Below are 24864 nucleotides of genomic sequence, written 5' to 3'. Positions count from 1 at the left end.
GAGAAGTCTGATGTTCTCATCCTCTGAAGAAAAAATAGAATGCCCCAAAGAAAATTTAAAACAAGTTGCATTTGTATTGCTTAAGTTCAGAAGCAACAGATTTCAGCCAGACATGCTTTGCCCCCTGTTCCTTGTTCAGAACATCCTTGAGCTCCAGTAAGAAAAGAAACACTTCACCTGGCACAAATCATATCTGTATGTCAAAGTAAGATGCACAAAATAAGGTGTTCCAGCCTACACAGTACATAGGCAAAGAAAATAGTTGATTACAACTATAGAACAAAGGTACTAACCACCAAAGTCAGATGTTGCTGAGGCCAGACTTTGTAGAAAACAAATAACAATATTTAGATTGTTTTATTCCATCTAACAAATCATTAATGGGGACTAGTGTTATTAAAAATAACCAAATATGTGTAACTAGATTTTTAGATGAAAAATACTAATCTCAGAAATATTTGTCTTACTTTGCTGTTTTCAGAAATTCAGGATGCTCACAATTTAGCCAAGCAGTTAAATTCACCTCAATCATGAATTTATTTTTATGGAAGAACAAAATAGTATTCTGTGTATATGCAATTCCACTAGCTAATTAGTACCTTGGGGTAGGCTGTTCATAAACAGAAAACATTAAGGGACTTGCAATATATCCCAGAAGTACCTTGCGTAATACTAGTCTCAGACTCAACGAAGATTTCACTTGAATCCTCACCAAGTCACTGCCTCACAAAGTAAAAAATAAAATTCCAGGTTCCGAGAACCCAAACAGAGTAATTTTGCCCATCATGACAGAAATCTAAGGCTGTGGAGGCAAATGGGACACTGCTTCAGAAAATGTTTCCTTTTGATCATAGATGTGAATCATTTCTTCAACATCAAAGCTCCTTACATTCAGAAAAATTAACTTATTTTACTAGTTATGCCAGAAGTGTAATTATATCAACTGTGGGTGCTGTCAGGCAATTATATCCATTTGATAAGGGACAGAAAAGGAACTTTATTTGCTTCATGGCAAAGGCATTGGCTCAAGTTCAACACAGTCACACAGCAACCTGATGCAGTTCTATATAATGGTTGCCCAGCTGCCTGCAAGCACGCTCAGTCCAATTTCTGATGGCCAATTGCCTGTATCTCCAAAGCTCAGAGCCATTACCAAAAGGATTAGAAATGGGCCATGATGTGAAGCATGAAGAATTTTCTCAACCTCATAGTTATATCTTCCAAGCAAGGCAGAGAAAAGTTGACCGATATATACTTCTGCCAAGCGTGTTGTACCTCACTTTTGGATTGATTAAAGACCTTAGCCTACTCTCAGCTGTCAACCCAATCTGTGATATACTTAAATATCAGACAAACCAAAACCAAGGCCTTTCATTTGGAGCAATTTCTTTAACGATGAATCACTGTTTTAATATGGCACAGTGACAAGAACAGCGCTTTGTAGTGTGCCACTAACAGGAAACGTTGGTACACAAAGCCTTATGTAAATGAACAGTCACATTTTGTATTTGAACATCTCTTAGTTTTATCAGGAAAAGGGAAAAGGCAATTTTACATGTAAATGGAAGTACAGGTGGCCATGCGTAAGTATGCTAAAGGGTGAAGCAAACAGGACTATCCTGAGTCCAGTAATGTTTTCTCCAGGGACAAGATAATGCAAAACAGCCTTGTTTTGACATTAGTACATGCAGCAATAATGACTCTCCCAAATGTAACACTGAGCTCTGTTTTAGATCTAAGTCCATTAAATTACACCTGGGATGAATCTGGTCCAGTATTTCTGAGTGAGTTCTAGCAAGATTATTTATTCTTAACAGATGAATGTTATCCTGGAATTATGATGCAAGAAATCCTGAAGGAAGCTTTCACCATATGTTGGTATCTAAGGAAGAATATATATTTGTAAATCACATAGGCACACAAACTCAAAGCAGTTTGCCAGTTGAAAACATTAATAGATATCTCTGTTATGCCTCTCTCTGCATACATGATGTCCTTAGGACATTAAAAAATAAAAGCCAAAATTTTTTATCTTCACATCTTTGTGAAAGTTACTGTAAAATATTAACCTTCTGATTTGCCTCTGCATAAAATATTTGTAGCATTTCTGGTGGTAAAAAGAAGGCCATAAACAGGAAATGCATGCAAAGAAAGATGTTTCTGGTATTGATTCTTCTCAGTATGATTCACTGCTATATAAACATGCAAACAAAAAAATGGTGGCCCAGACTGAGCGTTTTAAGAATCTCCAAGTTGAACTCAATGGTTTTGGCAAATATCTAGTGGCCACTTTGATCCCAAATGTCTCATGGCAACTAGACAGCCTGTAAATAATAAGCTATTATCTTATTAGTACAAAAATGACAGGTTAATGAATCATGACTCTGTTGCTGCTGCTAGCACCCCTGCCTCTGTTGCAAAGGCTTGGGAATGATGCAGAGGGTACAGTTCCTTTGAAAAATATTTGCTGAAAATAGGCAGACTTGGTGCATGAGGCATAATCTGATCCTTGAGGCCTTATGCAGAGCTGTGTTGGCTACCTCTGTCGTTGGGCTGGGAAGCGCATGTCATATGCTTTCAGTATTTCACTTTGGTTTTGATAGTCAGTTTGAGGAGATAAAAACAGGGATTGCAAATGCAAAGGTGCTCATACAATGCACTGGAAGACCAAGCGAAAATGAGCCTGCGTGCTTGATGCCTTTTTATTTCCTTGATGCAGCGTATGCAGGCAGCCCTCTAGTGGCATGAACGCTGCTGGTCATGTTTGCCCGACAGCCGTGCTTTTCTATTTTCTTTTTAGGCAGAATTCAAATAGCTTTTTAGTCATTGTACGGTATATTCAGCTAGTCTCCATCCTTGCAAAATCCTTTTACTTATTCAGTAGAGTGACTCAGGCACCCCTGAAGAATTCTGAAGCGCAATTCAAAATGCCTACAGAAAGTACTGCTGCTGAGAGCCAGCTATTTGAAAACAATAAGCACAAGGGAGGTGAAATTTAAACTGGGTTCACAGGCCACCTCCTTTCCTATTTTTATGCTGCGTGGTGAGGACAGACGTTTCTATGTACCTATACAGTTGGGACTGGCTGGGAAAATGGAGGAACTCCATTCACTTGGAGATCCTTCCCAAAGATCTGAAACTGTTTACTTGAGCATAATATTTAAATTCCCTTCAAAACTGTGCATCAAAAAGAATAATTGAAACACAAAGTATATCTCGGTGCTTGTAAAAATACATGCAAGGCTACCTCAGGATTTGATTGCATGTGCACCAGAGCAATCTGCCTTCAGAGAACAAAGCTCAATTGATTTGAGTCTGATTTGCCTGGATGAAAATGAATTTTAATAGATTTGGTTGTCAGAGGGATTATGCAGGAATATGAAATAGCAAAGCATTCACACAGTGGATTGCGGTGGAGGTGTTTGCTGGTAGCTAGGGGGCAGAAATAGCAGGGTGTGTTTTCCACAGACAGCAAGGAGTAGTGCCAGGCTGTCACTAGTGGAGGTTCCCTGGGAAGCTGAAGAGACCGGTTGCCAAGAGACATCACCATATCGAGCCTTCACAGCCAGGATAATGCTCCTTGCAACAGACCTCAGGCTCCCTCCTATGTCTGCACACCAGCCTGTGTTGGAACCATTCTTCAAATTATTTCCTTTACAACTTCCCAAATGTCCCCAGCGCTCATTGGAAATTACCAGCTTTGAGAAATTTTATTTGATATGAAGTCCACTTTATGTTTCTATAATGCAAGTATTTTATCCTTGACAGAAACCTAGCAGAGGCATCAAGTTTCACTAAAGATTCAGCTCCACAGCTGGTACAAATCAGTTGAGCCACACTTCATATAATAAGGATTGAAACAGAGTCTGTGCTATATCCAAGTATAAAGGTAACCTCCTGCTTCATGTGCAGGGCAGAGGCCAGCAGCACTTTACTTTCATGAATTAGTAAGCCCTGAGCTTCCAAAAGTCAGGTCTCAAAGAATCATGACATTTTTAAAAACAAAGTAGAATGGGAGTAATAAGAGGATACATAGTTATATAACAAATATTATATATGTGCTAGTCTTCAGGACCTTAAGATTCAGTTGAGTCATTTTTTCAGTCTCCTCTCCAGAAGCATAAGGCCTTAAAAATCATTCAAAAATCCAGAACCTGGGCTTTTAAAGTATGCTATCAAATAGTGCAAAATTCAGAAAAAATCTGCAAGAGTAGTCAGATCACGGACTGATATAACACTCATTCTAGCTAAGCCATAGCATCCCACCTCAAATGTGAGATATTTGGCAAGTGGACACAGCTCTTCTGTGCCACTCCAGTGCCTGCCTTCTGCTAGTCAGCCCTGAGGAAGAGGTGATCTAACATCCCCTTTACTGTTGCCAGTCAGTCTAAGCCTTTGTGTATACGTAGGCTGACAAACCCCACTGTGAAATAAGAAATCCACAAAGAAACAATTCAAATGATGTAGAAATGTTGTGATGAAATATTTCAAAGTATACCATTTAAATTTGCCTGACAAATGTTCCTCTGTCATTTTCCCAGACCAAGCATCTCTGAATCACATTAATATGAAGGAATCATTCCCTAAAATATTCTCCATCTAATTTTGACGGTTCCCTCAGTAACAGAAATACCATTCCTCACAGGGACAGCACTATATCTAAATGAGAGAGGAAAAGGAAGTGGACATTTTTTCAGTTCAAATGCATATAAAGCCAACTAGAAACAGGAGTAAAGCCATCTTTACTCATTTTGCAAATTCATAAATATATAAAAAGGAATGAAACATAATGTACTACCAACTGAACATGTAAATTTAGTGGGGAGAAATCCAATTGCTCTCTTGTGCCTCATGTGATCCACTGCAGTGCTGCCAAAAGGAGAACCAACATGTGCACAAAATACAAAGGAAAGGAAAGGCAGGTTTGTGGTTTTAATTAGCCAATCATTGGTATTTTTTCCCCTCAAAGAAAATCAGACTTTTCAGGCTTACAGGTTTATTTACTTTTCTGTTGGTGTATTTTTTTTTTTCAAATGATTTATTCATTATTTAATGCAGTGTCTTCAGCCCATGCATTTTGGGAGTTGACAAAATTTAATTGTGGCAGTTGTGACTAGTCTTTAGCCTTCAAGAGCAAACTGAGGGCAGTATGCAGTTTCCAAAAACCAAGAAGTGAATTGACTACTTTATTTTCATGCATTTTCTTACTCCTGAATAATATAATTATGGAGCTTTCAGGGCAAACTGTGGCAAGTTGAGTTGAACACAAAGAGACAGTGCTCAATACTGAGCCATCAAAAGAAACCGAGAAACATTTCAGAGAAAGCATACATCATTTCTCACTTAACAAAAACCAGCTTGCACTCAGGCCATCTTCATTTTTTTGCCCAGATGTTGTCATGGGAAGACAATACCAGAACATAAATTATGCCATATAAAGCACAGATGGGTGCAAGCTCTCAGAGGAACTTATTTTCCATTTTAGCCTTCTCATGGGTCTTTGACTACATTATGTCAGTTTGAGCCCATATTTCTTGAATAAAGACCCTCCATCCCCTCAGTACACACACATATCCTGGAGAGAAACAACTAGCTCCGCAGAGACTCTCCAGCCCAAGCTGGGGACCGGTTCACAAAAGCTCTGTCCCAAAGGCAATGGTCACTCATTGCCTGAACCATGTGGCTTGCAGAATGCAATCCCACCTACTAATGGCAAGGAAGAGGTGGACAACAGCTTAAATACTGGGGAATTGTACCTATCTAAGTCCAAGGTGACACAATCATGCCTTTTTTCTTGTGTTTGTACTGGTGTTTGTGCAACTCAGACAACTGATGTAACTGCAAACAAATGACTTTTCTGTCAGACCAACTCTCTGAGCTGGATGACTGTGTGGTTGTATGAGTACCTGTAAAAGCATGAGGGCAGGGTGGGAATGAATAGCCAGGAAAAAAGCATAACACCCACTCTGGATTACATGATCTTTAACTGCCTTAGAACTGCAGGGATCATCTCCAAATATCTCATTGTGTGAATGATCTGTAGTTCTCATGGACCAGAAAATAAGCACTTCTACATATGCCCTATGCATGTTCAGCAGGTACAAATGAGGATGGGGTTGAATCCCATAATGGATATCTTTCCTTTTCCTTTTTAGTTTAAGACTACCCTAACAAGCCTAATTCAATGTGCAAGAGGAATGTATCCTCCATTGCTCAATTGAAAGCTCCAAAGCAAAGTCACTGCAATGTTATCTGTGAATAGTATTTTTCCCTCTAGTCCCTAGACAGCATGATACTGGGAGTACAAACTGCAGAAGACACTAACTTTTCAGGGACACATTGAAAATACCAGGCTGGAATCACACAGACCTACTCTATACCTCAGAAATCCTGTCAGCAATTTCTGAATTATCTTCATTCTAGAAAGCAAATGAGTAAAACAGAGTCCCATAAAAGTGAAATTCAGCACTTGTGCAACAAAAAGCAAAAGAAGCAAATGCAAAACCTGATGCACCATTATCCTAAACATGCTGCATTTTAAAAGTAGCGGTTTTAACCCTTATCTCAAACAAAACTGCATATAACATCTTCTACAAGGTAATTCAAAAGTGATTCAGCATAAGGACTCCCTGTCCTTACAGGCACTCACTCTTGGACATTTTTGACTGAGAAAACTGGAAGACAGATGCTATTTGACAGGCTGGTGACATTAGGCCTGTTTCTGCAAACTGCTGAGTATGGTCAGCTGTCCTTGAAGCACTATGTTCTTATGCAATCAGGTCTTCTACATTTAGAAGGTGAAGGGCAGTGCTTTGAGGACAGAAATTATTCTGAATTTCTTAAGATTAAGAAACGATGAGTGATTTGTTCTGGTTTGGTTTTATTTTTTCAGTTTCTTGAGATGCATGGGTTTATTCTTACCTAACAGGTTATTCTCCTAAAACGTCCATAGTTTCATTTAATTTGTGAATATACCCTAAAGCACTGTCAGGAATAATTGAGCAGATTTTAGAATATACCATCATTAGCTAGAAAAGTAAGTTTTCTGTATCCAAACATTAATAAGTAGAGCAAACCTAGATATAGGAATGTAACTCACAGTACTGTGCAGTTTGCATTCCAGTTTCTCTCTCACTTGAGGATTAGAAAGACTAATACTACTCAAAATGTTTTCAATGTACTAAATACACATTTTCTACTGTTGGAGTTTGAAGGGGCAAATAGTAAAAGCATGAGCAATTTGCTGCTCATAGCATACAATATTTTCTTGAGAGGACCTTGCTTTAAAGAAACTTTAAGTTACTAGTGGATGGCTGAAAGTGAGATCACGGGTGAGGAACAGTGACAATAACTCTAAACCTGTTACAACTGCAGAATGAATGTGTTGACTTACCTCACCGTGATGAGGCTTATTTTTCATTTGGGCAGGGCAAGAGCATGCACCTGGTGAGCTACATAGCCTTAATTACAAACAAGCAGTAATATGCTGAACTACAGTAACCTAGCCTAATATATAAAAAAAGATACAGACAGGAAAACACTCCAATATATTTAAATTCTATCCTTATTAAAAATAATAACTCAAATATCCTAAACCTTTTATCAGAAAGGTTTACAGATGTGTTGATACTCATCTCTGAACCACCTGATAGTTTACCATTCTTACCTTCACTCCAAGTCTGACTTATTCAGCAGTTGCCAGGACCCTAGTTGCACTGATTAGGTCTTACTTGCCCTGACCTGCATCACCTGGGGCTTCTATCACCTGCCCTCTGCTGGGGGGCAGTGTGTGTATGTGTGTGTGCAAGGGGCTTCCTTTAAGCTGAGGCTTTAAGTAAAAACAGGGAGGTGGAGGTAGTTTTGCTCCTGAATCACAGTTTGGGTTTCTTGGCTTGACCTTATAAGTGTCTTGTTATCTCGTTCTTGCCTGATGGTCACTAGACTGTTGATAGGACCTGTTCCGTCACTGCTCTACCTGCCTTTTTCTGGAGCTGTTGGGCTGTGTCCTGTTGGTGAGGTCGTTGCCTGGCTTGAATCACACAGACCACACCTGGTCCTGGACTTTCTTTGCCTGGGAGAGAGCAATAAGAGCAGGGTGAGGCCGATTGGTGCCACCAAGGCCCTGTGCACTCTGGGCTGATTATTGTTTTGCTTAACAACGTGTTTCTCAAGATAAAGTACCCCTTCCCCCCCCTTCCCCCCCCTTCCCCCCCCCCCCCCCCCCCCCCCCCCCCCCCGTGTCTGCTGTCAGCACCATTTCCTTTAATCAAAAAATAAATAAATTTTAGTGTGGCTCATTATGCTAAATGAAAGCAACAGGGGGCTAATGAGCATTGTGAATGATCCATTAACACGGCAATCAGAGGTATCCTCAGGATAGCTAGATCTTTCTGCATCTTTCTTGGAACACTCAGTAGTGTATACAACTGTGACCTCATCTATTAAACTTAATTCAGGGAATAAATAGATTTAGATGTTTAACTCGAGTAGCTTCTTTCTGTAGAATTACACAATGTGTTACACTTGAGAAAACTGTCAGTTCAGTTTTGTGTAACTGCTAAGGGATTATCCTAGCCTTCAGTGGACAAGACTATTTTAACAGATTTAATGGTGGTGTTATTGAATCTAAAACACTATTTCTCCCCCTTCCCCCTCCCCAACAGGATGTGCATCACAAAGGGAAAATGTACCTGAGGTAATAAATCTACCTGTGACTTCATCTTCACAACTGACTTAATGCAGTTTAGCAATGAACAGCATTGTTTTCAGAAGAGGCTTTCATCTCAGCTCCTGCCTGATTCCCTGGCTCCTGGGATTATGTCCCATAGGGAGCTGACATGCATTTGTTCAAGGGAGTGTTTTTCATCAGTCTTCTTAAGATGGTAGTAAGACCAGCCTGAAATAGAAAGATGTGTGCTTAGAGAAAAGGCAATATGGAGTAGGGAAAACCTACCTGTATTCAATGATGACCTTTCAAAAGGTCAAGTAAAGGAGGGTAGGAGGAAAAAAAAATTCAATGGCTTCAAATGCGAGTGAAGATTTTTAAATGACTTAATTCTCTACACATTAATATAATCACCTCCACAGGATTCTTTAGAGGAGATAAATTGCTAAACACTGCCTTGCAGGTGGATAAACAGAAAAGATCACCTCCCAAAGGTGTTACTATTGGTAAGTGGCAAAGTGAGAAAAAGAAACCAGGAGAATACAGCTCCTAGCCCTGATTTCAGTCTTGCTTCCATTTTTTTTCCCTGAGTTGCAATCAGGACATAATATACATTTTCAGCTCCTCTGACAGATTTGTCTGTGATTTTTGGGGGGCAGTGCACATAGCCAAAATTATTAAAGGTCTGCTCTATTAAAGCAGAACATAAATTGCAGCGTTCAAACCACATTTGCCTCTTTTTCCTTGTTTCCCATCTTGCCCAGTTGCTGTGGTATCAGTGGAAGGGTCTCCACATGGTAAAAATTACCCAAGCTCACTCACTGAGATGTGTGCAATTTGCTCCTGTCTTCAGTCATTTGAAAGTAGGCTTGCATGCCATGCATCTGTAATGATATGACTTCTCCCCTGCTTAACAGGCTGAGGTGACCAGTTCAGCAAAAACCTTCTGAACTGCTCACCTCAGACAGGTAAAATGTCAGTGGAAGCTAGTGATAGAAACTTTGTTGTTTTTGTTTGTTTGCTTCTGAGTCTGTAGTTTCCTGTTTTCCTTGTGTCTGTTCTAGTCTGTCTGCCCTAAATACCTCATGTTTTCTTCATTAATAGCAAGCTCAGAAATGGTTCCCCTGAGAGCATTTTGTTGTGTTTTCCTTCCTGGGACTTCACGCTCTTTTTTTCACCAGTGTCTGACACCCAGGACTCCCCATGGTGCCTCAGCTCTCCAGCTGGGAAGGCAACCTGTCACAGCAGTGTGTGCTGTCAGGTTCCAGACCTCACTTACACCAGCCACTGTGCAGCAATATTTGCGTTAGTGTGGTTGTTCTAGAAATGCTTTCTTAGCAGGAAACTTTAATTTTGAGAATCAAACTATCAAACTTCTCTTCTTCTAAAGCAGTAGCAAACTTACTAAGGGAGCTAAGAAAGCACAAACCATCAATAGCAGGTACAGTTCAAATTCCAGAAGCTGTACAGCTGCATTAACCAAGCTTCCTGGGTTAATTAGTTTTTGTGATAAAAAGCCATTTAAGAAAAGGCCATTTTGGTATTTTCTCAAATACATATATGTATGTGCATGTGTATAATCACACCCTTTTATGAACTAAATGGCTCTTTAAATCTAGCTCCTTCTGGTGATTTGTTTTCCATTGTAAGAGACACTTTCCTTCTTACCACAGAGGGAAATCTGGGAAGGAAACTGACTGAAACAGTAGCAAGAGAAAAGGGACAGTAGCAAAGTACAAAGGCAGCTGTCCTTGAAACAAGGCAGTGTTGTGGGAAAGCTGGATAAACCTCGGTAATCCTAGTTCACGTCAGTTACAGCCTTTAAAGAAAAGGTAGCTGTGGCTGTGGTACAGGAACGGCCGCTTGTGAGCACACCCAGCGCCAGTCAGGATGTGACAGTGAATGAACCAGTCAGTTACAGTGACTCGGTCCCGCTATTGCTAAAATAACACGTGGAGGAAAAAAAAACTTACAGAACTGAATCCCTTTTAAAAACTTAGATTTTTTTTTCCCCTTTGTAAGTCGCACCTACCCGTGCCCTTCATTCCTCTAGAAACGAATGGGGCGCGGGCGGGCCGAGCGGCGCGTATCCGCCCCTCAGGCCGGCGGCCATTTTAGGAGCGCCGCGGCGGGCTCTGCAGCGCTCTCTGGCGGCCTCCTGTCCGCCGCTGAGGTCCCCCGCGGGCGGCCATGAAGTCCGTCTTCGTCACCGTGGGCACCACCAGCTTCGACGAGCTGATCGCAGCCGTCTCCTCCCCGCCGGCCGTGCGGGTGAGGCGGGGGAAAGCCTGGGCGGGCGGCTGGGGGCTGTCCCCTCACGGCCAGCCTTTAGCGCCTCAGCGCGGCGCGCGCACTGCGGGCCCGCCCGCCAGTACTGACTGGGGGGGGAGGGGGCGGCATCCCTGTGCCCGACTGGGAGCGACTGGGAGCCACTGGGGGCCCCGGTGTGCGACCTGAGGCCTCCCGGCCGTCCCCCTGCAGGCGCTGCGGAGCCGCGGCTGCGAGCAGCTGGTGCTGCAGATCGGGCGGGGAGCTCTGGAGCCGGCCCCGCGGCGCGCCCCGGCCTTCGCGCTGGACGTGTTCCGCTTCAAGGAGTCGCTGGCCGAGGACCTGCGGAGGGCCGACCTGGTCATAAGCCACGCAGGTAGACCTGCAAGCCCTCGGTCTGCCAGGCTTGTTCTCTCGGGGGGAGGAAGCCGGTGTGTGAGTGATGTGTGCCTGTCTCCCTGGGGTGCTGGTCTGAGCCGGTGTGGGATGTTAAGGTTCCTAGCTAGAGCAGTGTGGGTAAAACGTTCACATTCAGGAGTGTCTCGTGTTTCAGGAGCGGGTAGGATAATATTTCATCAGTGAGAATGCTCGTAGTGTTTTCTGCTTCTCCTGTAGGTGCAGGTAGCTGTTTGGAGACTCTAGAAGAAGGAAAACCACTCCTGGTGGTAATAAATGAAAAGCTGATGGACAACCATCAGCTTGAGCTGGCAAAGCAACTTCACAGAGATGGACACGTCCTCTACTGTAACTGCAGGTATGGAGCCATTGCAGCTGTCCAGACTGAACAAGCAGTACTCAACACCATAACACTGTTATTACAGTATTGAGACTGTAACATGAAAACTTGCATCCTTTTCTGTAACAAAATCACATTCACTAAGTACCGCAGTAAGTTTCTTCACTGGGCAGTGAGAACTGGGCAGAGATCTTGGAGAGCTGCTCTTCCATTTATCTTCAGGGTAGATTTTCCATAGTGGATAGGTTAACGTTTGGTGGTTTATCTACCAAACTTCTCAAATTTTTTGACCAAGAGTCCTTTTAATTTATAGTTTTGAGAGCACATGTTTTCAGATTGGACAAAGAGCAGTTTAAACCAAATAGAAGTGGTTGAATTTGGAAGTGTTAGATCCACCCTAGAAGAACTTAATAACTTCTTTTCTCTGCCTTTTCTTACCTGTTGTTTAATTACTTTTAAAAGTTTAGAAATACTACAAACTAGGCCATCAGTTCAAAACCATAAGCCATAAGAAGTAACTTGCTCCCTACGGACTTAGTGCTCCATTTCATTGTTCACCATGTAGACTTTCCTTGCCTGAAAGTTGACTGCATAGATGCACTGACATAAGAAAAACGTAAATATTTGGGGTACTTGGGGAAAACAAAAACATAAGTGTCCTTGCTGATAAGGATAAGGAGACCATGTAGTTTTAATATCCTGTCTGCAGTAATCACATGCAGGTCAAGAACTTATGGTACTTCCTTATATTACATTCCCTCTAACACTGTTAAGTACTTTGATTTGGGAAGGACCTGAATCATAAAATCCTTCAGGTTGGAAAAGACCTCTAAGCTCATCAAGTCAAACATTAACATAGAACTGTAAAGCCTACCACTAAACTATATCCCTAAAATGCTGTAGATGCTAAGATGCTGTATGGTTAGTAACTCTAAATGCATCTGTATTCCAAGTACTTACTTGGGTTATCCTTTTAACCCAACTTTCTGAATCCATTACATCCTTTGACATGGAGTTTCACAGACCTACTGTCTGTCACTTCAGGAGAAAAAAATACAGCTCCTTTTGTTTTTATTTATCCTGGCTCCTATTTGTTTCATCTGCTATCCTTGTTTTGACTATATCTTGCTGTTTTCTCTTTTTTTATGGTTACTTATGATTCATTGTGCTCTGTAAATAACAGATGACCTGAAGATTAACTGAAGGCAGAGGAAATGCAACTCACATTATTTAGCCTGTATCTTGTTCCTTTGCCATGCAAATAGGATTTTGCATGTTTCAGGAGAGCCTTCTGAAAAGAATAGGCCTGACATACATTTATGTTGGGCAAGTTTCTTAAACTTATTATCTTAGTACTTTTGACAACTTCAGCAACAGTAAGGAATTTTATTTTTTGTTGAACAGTACCTGGCATTTGAGCCTTACTTGCAGTGTGATAATAGAAAGCTAACAGATCAATTTAGCTGTTATTTCTGGCTATGTGCTGAGCAGAGAACTATGCCATGTGTTCAGATAGGATGAATTTTCTGATATGGTTTATGGTGAAGATTCTCAGGCCTTGTTCAGCCTCCCAGCACTACAGCTACAAAAGACTAAAATGTTAGAGCTTGAGCCAGCCTGTAAAAGCTGTGATGTAGGTTGAAATTCTTTCTTTTCTCAGCAGTGCTGCCTAGAAGATGGTAAAGGTTGGAGCCTGTTGGATTGTGGTGCCTCTCTCTCATTTCAGAATATGTCCTTATTTTTGTGTCAGTCTTAAAGTATGCATGAATAGAAAGAAAATTGTGTGAAGAAAAAATCTCCTTTGGGATTAATATTTTTTGTATTTTGTTTTGGTCTGTTTTTACAGCACTCTTGTGGAAACATTACAGTCAATGGACTTGTCAACTTTGAAACCTTTTCCTCCTGGACAACCAGAAAAGTTTGCTTTGTTTTTGGATAAAGTTGTTGGGTTTGAATAAACAACTCTGAGGAATAAAAATACCAGAATAAAACCTTTCTGCTCTCCTAGTGAGATCTTCCATGCTTAAAGATTCCACCAACTGGGACAAACTCTTTATATTTACTCAAAGAAAATGCCTGTTAATATCAACAGATGGTTTCCTGTTTAGTTCCAGTTCAAAGTAATCTAGCTTTATGCATAAAAGAGCGCAATGCAAACAAGCGGGGTAAGTATGAACTCCGAGTTGACTTTAGTTTCAGCTTTATTGAAATGAGTCATGAATGGCACGACCTGTGACAAACGAGGTCCTGTAGAGAAAGCAGCTAGCATGATGGAAGGAGGAGGTGTTGTTAAACCTTTTGCTTGAAATAACTGAAAACGTGTTGGAAGAAGCAGCAAATGTGGACTTCTGGATTACTTTCTTCATTTGCTAATATAAACACATCCATTCTAGAAGAGTTGCTGATAAGGCAAGAAAGATGCTGCGGAAGAAACAAGGAAATACCTGACCTAAGGAGATACCATAAATGAAGAATGTGATGTAATGTTTAGTTCAGCTGGAGCTCTGTGAAGGTAAATGCTGACAATTCAAGTGCTGAACACTGTACAGCATACCTAGCATCCAGTCCCACTGTTTTTTACTACAGTTAAGGCTAAAGCTAGATCAAACCCTGATGTAAGAAAGGAATCACTCTTTGCAACAAACTTGCAAAAGGAAGAACCATTGTTTTCATTGTTCACATTGAAAGGGTAATTCACAATTTTAAAATTTTGCTGCAGAAGAAGTGTTTGTAAATTTTTCCTTTGAGTGGTTCTTTACACAGCTGTAGTTCTACCAGTGCTTCCAGTTTAATTCAGTAATGGCTATAACTGTGGACAAAAGTTAATGCATACATATAAAAAAAGACAGTGCTACCCATTTATGACTGGTCAGGTTTGATCTTTTTCCAGTTTCCTTGGGTTACTTTGAATGTGCAACAAATATGTGAAAGCAACCAATGCAAATGTTTATTTTGAAGGATTGAAGGGTATTTTTATCAAAATCATGATGTTTTTATTAAATAAATTATATTTGTAACTGATTTTGTATGTGTTCTGTGACTGGTTCAGAAACTATTTTCTTTTACCCAAATGCAAATAATGTATTTCTGTGAATAAGCTCACTAAAAGCATACAATACTAATTCATAAATGCAATTTATTCTTCATTTCGTGTATATACATATATATATATATATATATATGCTTTAATGATATTTTGGAATATGTACATGCCAGAAACCCTTACACTATTGTTAGCTATTTTTAACTTAAGTGCACAGTGTTAAAGCAAGACCTCTCCCTCATAACGTTGGATGGCCTCAGACCCAAGTCTGCTCCCATGGACTGACTGCAGTTAGTAGCTCTGACCAGTTTTGCTACTGTAGTACTGACCTACATGTTTCTGAGAATACAGATCGCAATTACTGATTAAGTAACATTTGTCTTTTGGACTGATACAGACTGAAGTGGAAAACTAGAGGTAATTGTGCTAGATGGAGAAGAGAAAGGATATTCCTATAAAATTAAGAAAATTGTCTTCTGAGAAGTGAAAAAGAACGGGCAGAGATGCACTCCCAACAGTGAAATAGAACTTCAGCAGCCTGTGTACTATGAGCATGGACACAGCTTACAGAACAGTTGAGGGAAGGCAGGAGAAACTGGGGATCTCTGCTGGTCAGGAATTAGCTGGTTTATATCTGTGGAAAGAAAAACAGGGCTCTGTGTTTCTTTTTCATTTAGATAAGCAACTGTCCAGTTGACTGCTCAGTCAGAATCCAACGTTGGGCATCCCACCCAACTTTACCAGAGTTCAGAAGTTAGCGAGTGGAGTGTAGACAAACAGATGTGCTCACGTTGCATCCACATGAGCTGAGTTTACTAAGAAATGAGACTTCTCAATAGTTTCTAGCATAAGGTGTTCCTGTTGGCATGACTCATAAAAAGCATTTACTGAGACTAAAAGAATACAGGTTCGCATCTTGCAAACCATTTTGCGTTCCCTTGTATTGGAGAAAATGAAAAAATATGAAATTTTTTTTTTCCTTTTAAACGCTTCCTAAACCAAAATCTGACCACTCAGGCAGGCAAATGGAGTAGGTAAAATGTCTAGGTCAGTCTTTCATGCTAGTACAGAGGTTTGCTCTGTTCTAAGCCAGTGAACCATCTAATTCCTGTGGCAGGCAGAAATTTACCCCACAAAATCTTCCCTGAGTTGGCAGTTCCAGTGAGGAGGACAAGCTAAATTACTTCTTAACAGACGGCACACATGTAATGGTTTCTTGACTATGTTTGCCTAGCACTAGTGGAAATAAGTTGTCCTCGTTAATATCCCTGCTGCGTTCTGCAAATAAGCAGATGTCTTCAGCTCTCGCCTCATGTAGTTACACAAGCACCAAAAAGAGAATTTAAAAAGTGAGAGATTTAGGCCCCTCTTAAAGGAAAGGGGAAGACAGTGAGTCTGAGTGGGAGAAGCCAAGCTGAAAACCTGCTGCCAAGCTGCTAAGTGACTTGCCTGGTTTGGGGCAATTAACCCACTCTTAAAGTAAAATGTGGCCTATAGGAGAGGGGTGGGGTTGAAAACACAATCCATTTACACAATTTTATCCCGTTATTACTTCCACTGGACTCCTGTAACGTGAAACACCTTTCTTGACCTACGCTGAATGGAGCTCTGCATTTCAAGTACAGAAGTGTACTACCAATGTAGTTAGGTAAATATTTTTAAAAACAAAGAGGATTTACACTTTAAAATGTTTATGCAGGTGTGGTCGATGCCAATTGCCCATTCTGTGAGTACATTATCTGGTATTTTTTGTTGCTGTTGCTTAGAACAAGCAAAATAAACTCATGGGTGCTTCTGGAGCCCGATGCACAATTCTCCTAATCGGATCAGGCACAAGGGCTATAAATAAATACTTATGAAATAATTGGAATAAATAAAATAAATATGTAATTGGAATAAGTAAATATATAAAATAATTAGAATATATAAAAATAATTGGAATATATATAAAATAATTGGAATAAATTGTGGCGCACATATCTGCGAGTGGTTTTTTTTTTTTTTTTACCGATCCCCGAAGTTCTCCCCACCTATTTCATTAGCAGTTGAGATTTTCGCTTCCTTCACACCAGTTTTAGTGCAGTTATTTCAACTTCACCCCCAGCACCTCATTTCCAGCCCAGGCAGGAGGCAGGAACGGGGCAGGAGGCTCGGGATAAGCCCTGGCCGATTTCCCCCGGTGCACACACTCTCCCGGACTGGCACATGGCGCAGGCAGCAGCTTAGCGCGCCCTCCTGTCCCCGAGGCAGACCAAGGAGCACCCCCCCCTCGCATTAAACAAGCCAAATATTTGGTGCATTTCGGGAACATTTCGCTTGGGGGGAGCGCGGCGGCCCCTACCAGGAGCGAGAGCACCTGAGCGCGGCCCCTCATTAGCGCACCCCCCCTCATTAGCTCCGCCAACTCCCCCCCCCACCCTCATTAGCGTCTCCACCCGTTCCCCCCGGTACGAGCCCCGGCCTCTTCCCTCCGCTGCCTCCGCCACCTCCCAAGGACGATGCAGAAGGGCTGGAAGAAGTACTTCGGGCAGAAGTCCCTCAGCGAGGTGACCATGGACGAGTACCTGGGCAGCCTGGGGCTGTACCGCAAGCTGACGGCCAAGGACGCCTCCTGCCTCTTCAGAGCCATCTCGGAGCAGGTAGGGCCGGCAGGGAGCCCCTGGGGACCCCCTGGGGCTCGGCCTCTACCCCATGAGGCTGCCCCTTCCATCCCCGAGCCCTGGAGTAGCTCCCAGCCTCCTCCCGGAGGCAGCCTTCGAGGCTCCGAGTAACAAAGCCTAGCGGGAGTTCAACCCCGCCAATTTTCTCCTTCGTTCTTACCTGTAATGTTTTTTTTTTTTTTTTTTTTTTTTTTTTTTTCAGCTTTTTTCATGTCAAATCCATCACATGGAAGTTAGGAAAGCTTGTGTCTCATTTATGAGGCAAAACCAGCGTAACTTTGAATCTGTAAGTAAATGGTGGGTTTGCTGGGTATTTTTGGATGGGCATTTAGTAAATACCGGGGTGGGGGGTTCTCCATATCAGCCCACTGGATGTGTGAAATGGCGGTGGCTGTCTGCCCTCCCTGAGCCACAGTCCTGACAAGTTTTATTAGACCTGATATCTCAGAAAGCCCTGAAATCAGTCCACTTGCTAATTCCCAGATTTCCCATTAAGCAGCAAGTAGGATACCAGTCAGCTGTGCAGCGTATTCTCTGTGGCACAGCCAGTTTAGAGTTACGTGAGAAACCTTTAGGACTTTGGAGAAAGAAAGGAATGCTAAAACAAGGTAGAGTGCTCCTGAGGGTGTTTAATCTTGGCACAAAATCCTGGTTGTATTGCTTTGGTTCCCTGCAGGTGACCTAGGGAGTATCAGAGGTGCTCCAGTTAGCTGATAAAAGCCAGGGATTTTTTCTGGTGTTAGTCAGGGTTCAGTTCCTGCTTGCAACAGTGGGACTTTTTTTAAGTATAGTCACGTTCTCTCTTGATTTTTCTATTAGTGCTGAGATGCTTTTGCTATTTGTAGTTATGGATAGGAATTCTCTAAGCAGATCCCAGGGTGTCACCAGCAGAGAAACTTGTTGCTCAAAACCCCCGTTAGTGCTTTGAAACAACTCTGTGCTGGAAGAGGAGTCAAGTGTTCCAGTGACCCTTTGAAACACAATTTGAAAATGGCCCAGTAGAGTAGCTTTGGATTTTATGAGACTTTATGAATCTTAATGCTTCTATATTGACTGAGTTTTACGCCACTCTGTATGTCTTGCACCTGGCTTACTTGCAGCTACCCTTGGGCTAATGGGAGGCATGTGCCTGCATCTGAGGCAGTTGCTTAGAATAAGAGGTCTTTTTGGCTTGGGATCCCACATTTCTGATGTTGAAAGGCTGTTTGGACTTGAAGTACAACAGCTGAGATACGTTTTCCTGGGTTGTGTTCTTGTTTTGTTTCTCTTTCCCTGTAATCAGTGAAGTACTTAAGCTAGTCTATGAGGGAAATAAGTTGCTGAGTATTATTCAGACTCATATTCCTAAGGGATCCCAAAACACTTGGTATTTGCACACTGGTACCCCAAATCACCCCCCATACCCCATGGCAGTAGCTGAGGTCTGCCCCTGGTCAGACCACAGCCCTTTAGAACCCCAAAGTGATTGGAGTTGGCAGGCCAGTTTAGGTTTAAATATGATTGTTTTCATTTAGCTAAGTTTTTTGTATCTGTTTTGTTTTTTGGAAGTATGTGGAAGGGTCATTTGAGAAATACCTTGAACGTCTGGGAGATCCAAAGGTAAGAGTTGTCTATTACTACTTGTGGAGGTATTAAAATTTGAGGTAGCTAGAACAGGGAAATAATTGGGTGATGGTTTCAACTTTTTGAAGGAGCTGTCTATGCAGGTTGCACTGTAAAGATGAGACCTTTCTCGCAGGCCTTATTTGTAGTTGTCATTTCTTTTTTTAGAAGGAAAAAACATGGAAAACATGGACTGTACCTCAAATATTTATTGGGCTTTGCAGCTCCTTTTTTTTTTTTTCCATTTGAATGCTAGTTTTCAAGCCTGAGGTTAAAAGTCTTATTTTTCTAGACTTTTTAACTAGTAAATATGGTGACTTGCAGCAGGCTCTGAAACAATGGCTATTGAAAGATAAATAAAAACAATCAAGTGGTGTCCTTGAGTACCTGCCAGAGCTAGTTCCATCTGTAGCTGTCAGTTTGGTTATCGTGGCCATATTATATTGCAGACATCTTTATTTTTTTTTCCTCCAGATCCTTATGTCTCTACTCCCAATAAAGTCATTGTCTGTTAGTTGTCAGTTTGTTGTTATAATATTATGGAGGGCTAGTATAGAGTTCCTAGTGTTGAAAATGTCCCTGCTACCCCTCATGTAATTTCCTAACTTTGCATAGGAAAGTGCTGGCCAGCTGGAAATAAGTGCTTTATCAGTGATCTACAAGTAAGTGTCTTTTTCTTAGGTTTCATTTTGTTTTGGTCTTAAAAGTATTTGGGTTCTGGCCTCTTTCTCCGGGACCTTTTATATGTTTGTTGCTGAAACGCATTTTGTGAAACATGGTAAGAATGCCATCCTGCTGAAGTTACTTAAACTAATGTGTAAATGGGAGCTATCACAATTCCTTTTTTAATAGTATGGATTAAGAGGCAGGTCAGTTTCCAGGGATGTTTATTTGGTTTCTTTTCACTAATATTAAACTTAGTTGAGTGTTTCCTCCTAGTGGCTGAAGAATGGAGAGTATATGAAAGAAGTAGGAGCTGTGTGTGGTGGAAACACTGTGGTAGCTTCTTAAAACTCATGTAGGTGTTCTTGAAGGCTCTGGTAGTGAGGAACAAGTACTGAACAAGTATCTGCTGATTAAAAAGAACCCCTTTGCAAACTGGTTCTGTTCCAGTACTAAAAGAGCAAACAGAACTTTTGCAAGCATTACCAGTTTCCTATACTGAGCCTGTAATGCTGAAGTGTGACTGAATCACCTGGACTTAATTGTCTTGCTGGCTGGGCACCCTGCCACTGGCACAAGTACTTGACGTAATATGATACATGTCTTAATCAGTGATTAGATGTAACTGCCTTTCCCAGATGCTTTTCCTCAAGATGAGTATTACTTCCCCCCCAGCTATTGCTTCATGATGGCATTCATTTATCAGGGAAAGTTTTTTTGCTTGAGTTTTTCCTCTGTAAATCTACAGTGGATTCTCCAGACAGCTCCCTTCAGCCTTTTTCATAACAAGGTTCTAAAAGTGTGCTCTTTCAAGTCTTCTTTTTCCTCTGCTTACCCAGTCGAGACTTTATTCTGTACCGGTACCCTGGAAAGCCACCCACTTATGCTACAGACAATGGCTTTGAAGACAAGGTGAGGAGAAGCGAGGCAATTTCCTACCCCTACCCCTGACTCCCAGATACCTCCAGACCCATGTAGCTGTGCAAGTTTGTCACTGGAATTGTGCTCTAACTCCAGCAAAGAGTTCTGGCATATCAGAACAACCCCCCCCAGAGCTGACTTCAGCTCATGGAGACAGCACAGTATTTGTATGACAGTTAATCAAGTTACAGTAGGTTTGCTACCAGGGATGGGTTGTGTGCTGTTCCCTTAACAATCTTTTTATTATTCTAGCTTATTGTTGGAAATGAGTTTAATTTGGAATGGAGGAGGTGAATTCCAGAATATTCTTTAGTGTTTCTCAAATTTTGCTGAGTAAGAACACTTCCCAGTGGAAATCAGACTGATATGACTTGGTAGAATGAGATATCTGGATTGAGTTGCTGAAGAGCAGAACAAGATAGATTTAGTGTACTGGTGAGGAGAAAGTGTTCTCCCCTATCCACGTTGCCTTTTCACTGGAAGTTGAGGTGTGCAGTTTTTCTTCCTCAATAGGGGATGTTAACAGAAATGGATTAATCTGACAAATTGTTCCTTTTTTCTGGTGCTCAAATTGAGCCCATTGAGAGTGGGAGCTAATGGAACAGCTTATCTACTCAATTATTCCAGGGAGGGAGATTTTTTTTTCTTGTAGTTTCCAACATAGCTTAATCTAATTTCAAAATTCATTAACTTTAAAAATCAAGCAGTATTTTCTAAATGGGTCACTGGGAGGCACCCTTGCTGGCCTAAGGAGTTCTGCCTGTTACAGGTGGCTATAGTCACATGTTGAGATAAGGTTTGAGGGTGTACATCTACTGTGTGTATCAACACATCTGTTGTGGAAAGCATGCACCTATTTTAAAGGCAGCATAATAGTGCTTAACAGGATCAAAGCTTTACTGGGGGCTAGAGTAGTAGATGCACTTCTAGTCCCTCAGGTATGGAAGTGTGCCTTTGATACTTGGTCATTGTACTTTAGGGATTCTGCATTTAATGGCTTGTATTTTAATACAAACTTAATGGTAGTTCTAAATGGTTATTTAATTTATGGGAACTTTAAATGGTAATACTACCTCTTGAGAAATTGACTGTTTTGAGCTTAACTCTGAAACCAACTATTTCATGTTTAATTCAACATGATAAACAAAACCCATTGCTTTGTTTATATAACAGATGAACTTATTTACTGACTTTGTGTAGGCTTCAGTTTTAAGCAAATCTGCAGCTCTTTCATTTTTCTGTTTAGAATACTTATAGATTTCTTGGTGGGTTTGCGTTGCCTTTAGAATAAAAGATTAATGCTCTCAAGCTAGAATATCAAATAAATAGTTAGGCTTTATGTCACTATATTCTTAAAGAGTTTTTTTAATTATTTTCCCAGATATTACTGTGCTGTTCCGGCAATGGCCATTATGACTCTGTGTATACAAAACAATTCCAGGCAAATGCTGCTATTTGCCAGGGTAAACTTGATTATTTTTTTCTCCTTATGAAAGAGAATTATTTTCATATATTTATAGGCAGTGTTTATTCTGGTTTCCAGGGGTGGGGAGGAGAGAGATGGGGAAGCTCCTTTAATGTATACTATCTGTTAAGAGGGATATTGGACCAAATGACCTCCAGAGGTCTCTTCCCACTTGAATTATTTTATGATCTTCTCCTTAATTGAGTTTAATTTAAGTAGTGCCTTGTTAAGAGTAGATGATATCTGAGGATGTGCTTACATTGAACGCTGCAGCTGTTGTGCTTTTGGTATTATCTTTATTTTTGAGCTTTGTGTTGATTTGTTCAGCTGTATTATATGAGATTCTGTACAAAGATGTGTTTGCCATGGATGAGGAAGAATTAAGGTCTGCAATTGAGATGTTTCGGAGTGGATCCAAGAAGAACAGAAACAGTGGCTCTGTAGGAAGCGAGGATGTAAACTTCGATTGTCTTCACGAAAAAGTACCCAGAAATCCATCAGAAAAGAGGTAGTATTTGGGGAGGGTATGTGGTCAAAGGGAAATGTGCAAAAATTGCAAATAGCAGTGAGTTAAGTCTGACTTCCCCAAGTTTCTTTGAATGTGCATGGGGTACTCAAGTTTTTTCCTATCTCATGCCAACACAAAGCTGAGGTGTAATGTGGTAGAAGAAACAGTATGCTTTCCTTGGAGCTTGGAAGTGTCCTGAAATTGAATATCCCTTGCTGCTGGCAGTGCTACAGTTGCACATGACTCTAAAATTACAGCTTATTTGTAAATAAAGTAGTTCTGTATATCATCAGAGTACTCTCTTGGTGAGAAACTTACACTATTGCCTCTACAGAGCTATAAAGGCTTAAAAAATAGTATTGAGAGAGCACTTTTTTTTCCCTTTTTTAGATGGAATTATATCCCTGTGTAGACAATCAAATGGTGGCATTATCCAAGTCTATTGGATGACTGGGTTGAGGGAAATAATATACCTACTGAAACCCTGGTATCCTTTGTTGATCAAGTCACCAGAAGGTCCTAAAGGATGGCTGTGACCATTAGTGAATGCTTGCAGATGGCGTTGGTTTTATAGCACACGCAACAGGGTGTTGTGGTACTCAACAGAGCAAGAGTTCAGTTGCATTCAGTGGGATCATCTTCAACCCTTTGAAAATTCAAGCAGTAGCCACTGTTAGGGGGTAGGTGTTGAACAGGTGAAGGTCACGTTCTTGAAACTAGGAAGAGTCTTGTTCCTGTACTCCACTGAAGCCTTTGTTTTTGGGCAAAATCTACCACTTGATGGCACCATGGTGCTTTTTTTGGGTTGTGTGAACAGTTAGTTAGTTAATCCTTGTTAGAAATGATGTTTTGCATCTTTTGTAATCTTAGTTTTAAATTGCTTAGAGGTGACGACTGGGAAGGCAACTATGCTGACAATCCAGTGGAAGATAAGTTCAGACAAGGCACTGAAGAATCAAAGGTTTGGCAATTAGGGAAGAATTCCCTGGGGGGAGGGGAAAAGCGGGACTTTTTTTCCTCCTTTTGTTGTAGGATGTTACCACTTTGTTAGGGGGTAAACCCTAAGTTCTACTTTTAAAAGGTGACTTAGGAAAATGTTTTTTCTTCCTTCCATCCATCTTTTGCTTTTGCCATTGAGTTTTTTCTTAAACTGGAAAATGAAAAAGGTGCTTTACACCTTCCTGAGATTCTCTTGTACTATTTCAGCTGATCTTTTTTTCCCCCCAAAGATGGAGCTTAGCAGGCATTTCCTGGTCTGCTGTTTGCTTGTCCCAGAAGTGGTTTAAATCATTTCACTTTCATTGTGAATACAGTATAAATAGTTTTTCTGGAACAGGTTTTAAAAACTCTCCAGAGGCCTGGTTTCAGATATAACAAGTGAAATTTCCACCAGCTTGGAAGCCATGACTTCATTTGTCTACCTAGTTCCCTTCAATTCTTTTTGAGTGAAGAGCATGCTGAATGTTTAGTTCAGAAGCTGAGCAGACAAACTACAAAGAGATCAAAACCAGGCTCAAGAGTAACAATCTCTAATGCTTAAATGTTTGTTGATATTCTTGGGCGTTATTTGCAAGGCAAATACAGTAGATGTGAAAAATTTGGGGAAATATGTATACAGCTTAAAATGGTCCACTGATGCTTCTAGGATAGAGACTACGCTGAGTGCTTTAAATGTGCTTGTTAATGCTTGTCCATTTCGACTCTTTCTAGCCTTCAGAAAATTCCTCAAAGATGCCTTTCCCCTATAAAGTGCTAAAGGCGCTGGACCCTGAGATCTATCGAAATGTGGAGTTTGATGTTTGGCTGGACAGCAGAAAAGGTACCTTTAAAACAAACAAAAAACTAAACCTTTCTGTAATAGGCTCAGTGTTTAAATTGATGGATCTGAGATGTATGCCACCTGTTTCAGCACAGCTGAAATATGCAGGATACTGGTTAAGCCAGTAGATATATCTAGGTAATGCAGCTTCTCACCAGTTTCTTGGCTTCATTTTGAACCATTGAATACACTGCTTCTGACACTGTATAAGGTTGCTAAAAATATGACACGTGATACTTACTAGCTATAAAATAGGAAATAAAGGGACTGAGCAGAATATGGAACAGAACTGTGTTATCACTGTTGGGAGTCATCCAAATTTCAGTTTGGATGGTCATTGTTCTTAAACAGTGCGTATGTGAGGACTTACAGTTTTTTAAGCTCTATTCTGGCTTCAGAGTTCTATAGTCACAAACATCTCACATTAAGCAGTGAGATGTTAAATGGGATGAGTGGCTTTTTGTTTTTTTGCTTCCCAGCTTTTCTGGGCTTGAGCATCCAGGAGAGACTTCAT

The 24864-nt window shown here is 41.0% G+C and overlaps 1 protein-coding gene across 1 annotated transcript in view; it reads left to right on the top strand.

Annotated features, from left to right (window-relative positions):
• Window positions 1-10767: 10767 nt before the first annotated feature.
• ALG13 (ALG13 UDP-N-acetylglucosaminyltransferase subunit) overlaps window positions 10768-24864 on the top strand; it is a 31590-nt gene continuing 17493 nt past the window's right edge. Inside the window, exons 1-13 of the mRNA XM_040572787.1 lie at window positions 10768-10936; window positions 11147-11309; window positions 11549-11687; window positions 13516-13624; window positions 17139-17351; window positions 17575-17658; window positions 18921-18971; window positions 19590-19636; window positions 20477-20549; window positions 21940-22021; window positions 22351-22531; window positions 23417-23492; window positions 24242-24350. Of these exons, the coding sequence (XP_040428721.1) occupies window positions 10856-10936; window positions 11147-11309; window positions 11549-11687; window positions 13516-13624; window positions 17139-17351; window positions 17575-17658; window positions 18921-18971; window positions 19590-19636; window positions 20477-20549; window positions 21940-22021; window positions 22351-22531; window positions 23417-23492; window positions 24242-24350 (1408 nt within the window). The 5' untranslated portion in view covers window positions 10768-10855. The remainder of the gene's footprint in view (window positions 10937-11146; window positions 11310-11548; window positions 11688-13515; window positions 13625-17138; window positions 17352-17574; window positions 17659-18920; window positions 18972-19589; window positions 19637-20476; window positions 20550-21939; window positions 22022-22350; window positions 22532-23416; window positions 23493-24241; window positions 24351-24864) is intronic.

Source organism: Cygnus olor, chromosome 13 (genome assembly GCF_009769625.2).
Source record: "Cygnus olor isolate bCygOlo1 chromosome 13, bCygOlo1.pri.v2, whole genome shotgun sequence".
Classification (NCBI taxonomy): domain Eukaryota; kingdom Metazoa; phylum Chordata; class Aves; order Anseriformes; family Anatidae; genus Cygnus; species Cygnus olor.
The sequence above is the reverse complement of the archived record's forward strand: the minus strand, read 5'-3'. Positions and strand labels throughout refer to the sequence as shown.